Below are 7,902 nucleotides of genomic sequence, written 5' to 3'. Positions count from 1 at the left end.
CCATTTTGGTTTCTTCAAAAAAGATCAGTTTTTACAGACCCAAATCTTACAAATTTTAAAACTAGTTCAAATGTATACGCTATATCCTATTATTCTCTTATTTTGTAGTGGAGTTTATTAGTTTAATCATACCAATCAAATAAAATACTATGAAAGTTTTATGAAATTATCTTTATAATAGGTAAAATAATTTTATTCTTCATAACTCACTGCCTGATGCTATTAAATATAGATGTATTTTAAATGTTCTCAATCATTTATAATAAACATAGGTATATTTCATAATAAATATCTTATTTCCTATGAAAACATACTCAGTACCTAAGTACACACATATTTTATTTTCTTGATGAAAATATAGATTATTTTTTTAAATAACTTAAGTAGTTCAGCTAAGAGCATGTGTATAACACGTTTAATTTTAGTTTATAGTCCTTATTATTTTGATAAAAGCATACATAAAATGTAGCATATTTTCAAAAAAAAATCTTACAAATATAAACGTGGTAGTAAATATACATACAAATAAAGTAATTTAGCTAAATTACGTAAAAATAAAGTAATTTTGCTAAAATACGTAAAAAAAAAAAGTAATTTTGCTAAAATAGGTACATAAAAATATCTTATTTTCTACAAAATGATGTAATAGTTTCACAATTCTAAATTATTTAGAATTTGCTTAAATATTAAAAATTCCAATACCACAAAACTAGCTAGATAATTTCATGTATATTAATTTAATGAGTAACAAAGGTAAATAAACGTCCACCTTACTAGAGCCTAGGCTAAATCATAATTTAATTAAAAAAAAAAAAAAACATTTCGTAAGTGACATATAATTTATAAAAACATAAAATATTGTGTATAGTATAATATAACAATGCTTAAAATTAAAAACAAATCTAATAATTTAAAAAATAGTTACATATTAATAGTTATTACCTACTACTTTTTATTTATTGTTTTGTTATTTAATTATTTCGATATTAGTTGAAAAATATGTGAATTAAATATTTAAATATGTTAACATGTAATTAGAATTAGATTATAAGACATGTTATGGTGTTTGTGAAATTATTAAAATTGTTACTTATTCAAAAGTATTTTTTGCAAGACTGTAATGAACTCTAATTTCATACCAACTACTACAGCTGTAACCTAATGTTGAGCAGAGCGACATCCAATTACCCCTATTTAAATTTTACCTTTAAATGCTTATAAAAAATTGTGCTTATGAGAAAATCTTAATAATTTAAGTTCAATAAAACTTTGGAGAGATTATTGACTGTAGAAGATAATGTATTCATTCTCATTCTTTTTGTATTTTCTGGTTTTTCGGGCAATGTTTTATTTTGTTCAGAAGAACATCCAGCTTCTGATGCTTTTCTTTTGGTATCTGATGCAGTTTTTTAAGTAAACTCTTATCACACTGTCCACTTGTAATTTTTTCTTCAACATCAACATCATCGCCATTGTCGTCATCTTTATCTTCTCTAATGGCCTCATTCTCAGATGTTGAATCCAGATCTGATGTATTCTGGTTAGAAATCACATCTACAACGCTCCGTAAACTCACCAATCCACGGCGAGCCTCATTTAACGATTTTTGATCAAAACTTATATTTGGTTTACACTTAATGTACATTTGCAAGCCAGGATGACTTTCATTCAAGCAATCTCGTATGGTTGCACGAATGTTTGATCTGCATAACTCATTTAAACTCAATGGTTGAACAGTAGCTGAAAAACATACAAAAATTTAAAATTTATTTATTTTCACTTTACAATCTATTCACTTACAAAACTTTAAAACTTCCATACTGCTACATTTTTCTGACACAACAAGATGTGGTATCGATACTTGAACGACTTGAATTGTTTTCCACGAGAGTTCACCTTCCCTCGTTACTTTCAGGAGGGCCCCTTTCAATGGCATAACCAATACACCACCAATCTAAATACAGATAATAAAAGTTTATTTGATTTTTTCATTAAAGATTAACTGTAGAATGAAACAGTACTTTAATGAGAGCCATCATAAATGAAGATTCTGCTGATGGTGCTTCAGCTTCACAATAAACTCTATCGTAGTAACCCACTGACGTTAGATCACATGCATTACCTACATATACAATGACATTTTCATAATATTAAGAATAATTTTAAGCTACTATGGTACATCAATATTGACATATAAGTTAATAATAATAATATATGATAATATATTATTATAACTAATAATAATTAATATGTAATATAGGTTATGAATTAAGGTATGTTTTGTCAAAAATAAGTTCAACTTATTATATGACTAATAGAAAAATAATTTTGGTATATTGACATTGTTAGAACTATCTAAATAACAAGTAGGAATAGCGTTGGTTGTAAGGTATCTTTTTCCTGATACATTTATTTTAAGCATACCATTGTTTACATCTAAGTAATTATTATTGTGTTAAAATAACTAACTTTTTTTTATGCATAATAATTGTGTAGATACTTTACAACTCACCGCTCAGAATTCTAAGGAAATCTAAAAAAACTATACCCAAAACATGGGGACCACTTCTTGCAGCCATTATAAGCACACACGTTTTCATTATATATTGTAGACATATTTTTAATTATTCAATTAATCAATAAAATATGCATACTGATTTTTAATTTTGTTTTGTTAATAATATATCAATATATATTGTATACAATATACATTATCATCCTTCCCTCATAACACTAGGTACATTGTTTAGAAATATAATTTTTAATTTTGATGTTACTAAATGGTATAAAAGATAAATTATCTTCTTTACCGTGTATAATATGTAAAATAATATAATATTAGATTTTTTAGTTTATCCACCATTTATTTATTTTGAAATTATCAAAACTGTTGTCTGCCAACTCCGATTGCTGATAAAATAGTTGTATTCAGTGATAAAGCTTGCCTTCCCTACTTGTTATAACAAAATATCCTTAAAAAGTAGTAACTGACGGATACAATAAATTATCATTGAATTCAAACTTAACATATTCATTACACTGTTAAACGAAAAGGAAGACCTTACAACTACCTTCTATTATACAGCAGAACAACTTCCCAGATTTTTAAAATTTATTTTAAGTTAATTTATAAAATAGATTTTGTAAAGTAAATGTAAAATAATATTGTCTTCAAGATACTTATAAGTTATAACATATTTTTTAAACATTTGGTCAGACCTTTTTCACAGGATTCTAATTATTTATGAGTACCTACTTATTTAATTAATATTAATAAAGTATATTATACCTTTGATGAATACTGGTTCACAAAATTCAAAATAGTCAATTTCTGCGGAATTTAAAATGATGTTTTTTAGTCACAAGCTGCCTGAAAATATTTTTTATGATATTTGTTTAACAACTAAAACAATAAACTATTCAGCTACGTATGTAATGGAGGCGCGTATGTGTAAAGTTAAAAAATACAAATATTATTGTAAATTATTATTGATGTAGCTACAAAAACTAAACCAGGTCAGCTATTTCACGGACATGTTTTATTCTTCATTTATTTTGTTTGAACAAACACTACTCTGGCAATAAGGTAATATCGCATTGCGCTGCGAAAATATTCGAGTAAATAAAAATAATAAATGGACTTTAATAAATGAAAGTTTTTTATACTGCGCAGAGATTTATTACAATATTGAGGTTTTAATTTTTTTTTGGATATAGCTTTAATGCTGCAGTATAAATATGTATGACTTTAAAAAAAAAATGATGGTATATACAACCATATTAAATTACTAAAACGCGTAATATATATTATGTAAATGCAATCAAATTGTTTATTGATTTTTAAAATTATATTAAACTCTCACGCCGTTTCATGTTTAATTTATTACCTTATTTAATGTATACATGTATACAATATACATAAATACAATACACGCCTACAAATACGAGAAAAAAAAATTTGAATTAAATGATATAAAATCATTGTACCTATACAAAAAACGATTATCTTCAACAGTATCTTTTCTGATAGGAAAGTGAATCTAGTTGGTATTTTGGGGGGTCAAAAGTAAAATTTTTCCAGTAGTTTCAAAAGCGCCACGAAAAACAAAAGAAAAATTAAGGAAAAACGGTAATTTTCACGCAAAATCGATTTTGGTTTTTGGTTTAACTCTAATACATGCAATTTTTACTGAATGTTTATATTAGCACTTTCTATACACCATGCCTTTTTAAAAAATATGTTGACTTATTTTGAGCTGTTTAGGGACATTTTCAGTTTTCAATTTTTTTAGTTGTTTATTCTATAAATATCAATAACATTTGATTTGTTGGGTACAAAAGCTTCATAATTGAATAGAATGCTCCTAATATATTGTTTCAAAGACAGATAAAAACTATTAAAAATCCATTCAGAATTATTTTTTATAAGCATTTAAAGTTCAAATATTCATGAAAATGTGCAAATTTTTTTGAATTTGAAATTCATAAAAATTTTTATTTTTAAATCTAAGATTTGAAAATGTAATAAAAGATTCCTTATAAAGTTGTCTACCTTTATCAAAAAAAATGTTTAGAAGTAAGTCAAATTACATTTTTATGAGCGTTTGAAATTCATATTTTTACAATATTTGATATTCCGATATTCGCTCGATTTCTCATGTACCGATTTTCTTAATTTGTTGTAATTAATGAACGAATGTCTGTAGATACTTGAAAATTTCACTCTATGTTTATATTAACAATTTCTATAAACCGTACAATTTTTAAAATAATTCGACTCTTTTTGAGCTGTTTACGGACATTGTCGGTTTTCGATTTTTTTAGTTTTTTTTTCTATAAATATTAATTAAATTTTATTTGTTGGGAAAGAAAATTTAATGCAAGTCTCCTGATATATTATTACAATAGTAGTTGAAAAATATTAAAAATACATAGACACAGTTTTTTTTAATACCTAAGCATTTAAAGTTCAAATATTGACAAAATGAATCAAATTTTAAATTTAATAATTATTTTGGAATTAAAAATTTATAAAATGTTCAACTTTTATAGCTAAGGATTGAACATTAAAACAAGACTCCACGTAAATAGGTTATATGTATATAAATTCTTTATTTACAATAATATCATCAAATATAATTAGTAAATAATAAATAGGCTGACTGACCGTTTTCGCTCAGAATCGTTTTTCTTATACAATGATATTGTTGTGAACCCCTGTCTGTATGCTATACGCAGTATGAGATATAGTTATAGTATAATATAGGATAGTGTGTAAGCATATTAATATGTGAACAGGCAGAGTCACACGGTCTAAGGGAATTCGCTGTGTGGACAGTTTTGAGCCCGAGCGAGCCCCTACCGTGTCTCGCTGTCTGTATAAGAGTCAGTGTAGTACTGTCAGACTATCGAGCAGAACCTCTGTTAATCTTTTAAGTCTAATAAGTATTCTGTAAAACTAAATTTCTTTTAAAATTGATTATATTAATAAAGTATTAGTGATAACTCATACACCACGTATTTCTTTATTAACGAACAAACTCGGTTTTGGAGACGTCCATAACAATATTATATCATTGAATTCAAATTTAAGACCATCCATAACCGTGACCCACTTGTAATCTACTGTACAGCAGAGCGACGTTTTTTGTTGTTGTTAAATGTTTGACTAAATATTTTTTATTAGCATTTTCTGTACACCATAAAAATATTTTGACTCGATTTGGGCTGTTTACGGCAGTTTCAATTTTTTTTAGTTTTTTTTTCAATAAATATAAATAAAATTTTTTTGTTGGGTAAAAAAGCGTGAAAATTGAATTTAAGGCTCTTGATATATTGTTACAATAGCAGTTGAAAAATATTAAAAATACATAGCTACAATTTTTTTTTTATGAGCATTTAAAGTTTGAATTTTGACAAAATTTTTCAAATTTCAAATTTATTAATTATTTTGTAGTTAAAAAATTATAAAATGTTTAACTTTTCCAGTTCAGGATTTAAAATTTAAAACAAGGTTCCACGTAAATAGGTAAATATATAAATTGATTTATTTACAATAATATCATCAAATATAATTAGTAAATAATAACTAGGCTGTCTGACCGTTTTCGATCAGAATCGTTTTTCTTATACAATGATATTATATCATTGAATTCAAATTTAACACCATACATTAATGTGACCCACTTGTAATCTACTGTACAGCAGAGCGACATCCACTTACCCACCTTTTTTTAGTTTTTTTTGTATAATCGTAAAAAAATTTTATTTTTTTCGTAATAATGGGTGAAAATGTAATACAATGCTCCTGGTATATTTTGACAATAGTAGTTAAAAATATTAAAAATATTTAAGCACAATTTTTTTTTATAAGCATTTCAAGTTTGAATTTCAACAAAATTGATTATATTTAAAATTTTCATAATTATTTTGTAGTTAAATATTTATAAAATGTTCTACTTTTATATCTATGGATTGAACATTTAAAACAAGGTTTCACATAAATAGCTTTTCTATAAATTACTTTATTCGCAATGATATCATCAAATATACTTAGTGATGATACTATATCATTGATATTCAAATTTAACACCATGCATTACAGTGATCCACTTGTAACCTACTATACAGCAGAGCAACATCCACTTGCCCACCTTTTTTATTCTTTTTATTATCATAGATCAAAAAATAAAAATGCTATTTCTGTTTACTAGGAAATGATTAATTGATTATAATTTTTGAATTAATTAGCTGTTAGCACGTTAATTACACAAATCGTAGGAACTAGTGAATAGTGGGTAAGGGAAACTTACTGCCAACTTGTAAAATCAGTAAACACACGTGACTTGTGAGTCGTGACTTGTTCCACGAATACTGGTAAATTGATAAACCAAACTCTGTTTTGAACTACATATCTATTTTTCGTTGGTCAAACTGAGTCACTGAGTTGCTGAACTTGAAACACTGGTTTGACTCGATTTGTTAATTTGAAAGAGTCGACTCATTGAGCCGAGTAGTTTATAAACTACACTTGCCTAACGACAACGCTACATCGTCGTACAGACTCGTGTAATAATCCTCATTATTTTTATATAAATTAATACTGTTATGTATTATATTATTATGTATATTTATTAACTGACATTCAATGACTTAACTAGAATACCATATATTAGTAAATATATTAGAGACGACGAGAGGACGTATTTGTTTATCAGAATTAGACGTTTGTTACATTTAATAAATACACTTTTAGTATAGGTACGTAAATTTGTGTATGGAGCTGAATGTATGAAGCGGACACGTTACAACTTTTTGGTGGCAGCGGTGTGTCTAATGTTTTGTGCTGCAGTTTGAATTGGAACCATACAACGTCAATCAAAATCCGAAATAAACGAAATTAAGCAACAATTATTTGGTCAAGTACAATTTACGTCAGCAGTACATATATAAAAAATTTATAATACGTCAGAAAATCAAGTCAATATATCAACTTCAATCAAAAATACATTCAACTTTAATCAACATAAATCAACTGCAATCAACAATTCATTCAACTTTAATCAACCGAATTTTCGACTTAAATGACAAGAATCCTAATTCCATCAACAAGCAGTGTAAAATGAAATACGATCAATAACCAAATCATGTTCAAAAAAAAAATAACATGCAATGTTTATGGTAATATAATACTTTATTCATGTCAATATTAGATACAGAATTAGAGTGGTTTTTCAATTTAGCTCGTAGGGTATCAGAGGGTCAGTGTTGGGTAAATTATTTTTAAAAAGTAATGAAATAACGTTACTCGTTACTTCAAATATTATTATTTAAATTAAATTTGCGTTACGTAAAATTATTTTCATCACGTTACATTACTTTTTCATAAATAAAGTAGTGCAT

The 7,902-nt window shown here is 26.1% G+C and overlaps 1 protein-coding gene across 1 annotated transcript; it reads right to left on the bottom strand.

The window, feature by feature from the left end:
• Positions 1–1,309: 1,309 nt before the first annotated feature.
• Positions 1,310–2,579, bottom strand: LOC132937028 (protein-L-isoaspartate O-methyltransferase domain-containing protein 2-like). The gene is made up of 4 exons (XM_061003858.1): positions 2,549–2,579; positions 2,022–2,122; positions 1,801–1,954; positions 1,310–1,740 (listed from the first exon to the last, which is right to left on the bottom strand). The coding sequence occupies exons 1-4, from the start codon at positions 2,577–2,579 to the stop codon at positions 1,310–1,312; spliced, it is 717 nt and encodes a 238-aa protein (XP_060859841.1).
• Between the last annotated feature and the right edge of the window lie 5,323 nt (positions 2,580–7,902).

This window comes from Metopolophium dirhodum, chromosome 1, assembly GCF_019925205.1.
Source record: "Metopolophium dirhodum isolate CAU chromosome 1, ASM1992520v1, whole genome shotgun sequence".
In the NCBI taxonomy this organism is placed as follows: Eukaryota; Metazoa; Arthropoda; class Insecta; order Hemiptera; family Aphididae; genus Metopolophium; species Metopolophium dirhodum.
Note: the sequence above shows the minus strand (reverse complement) of the source record. Positions and strands in the feature narration are given on the sequence as shown.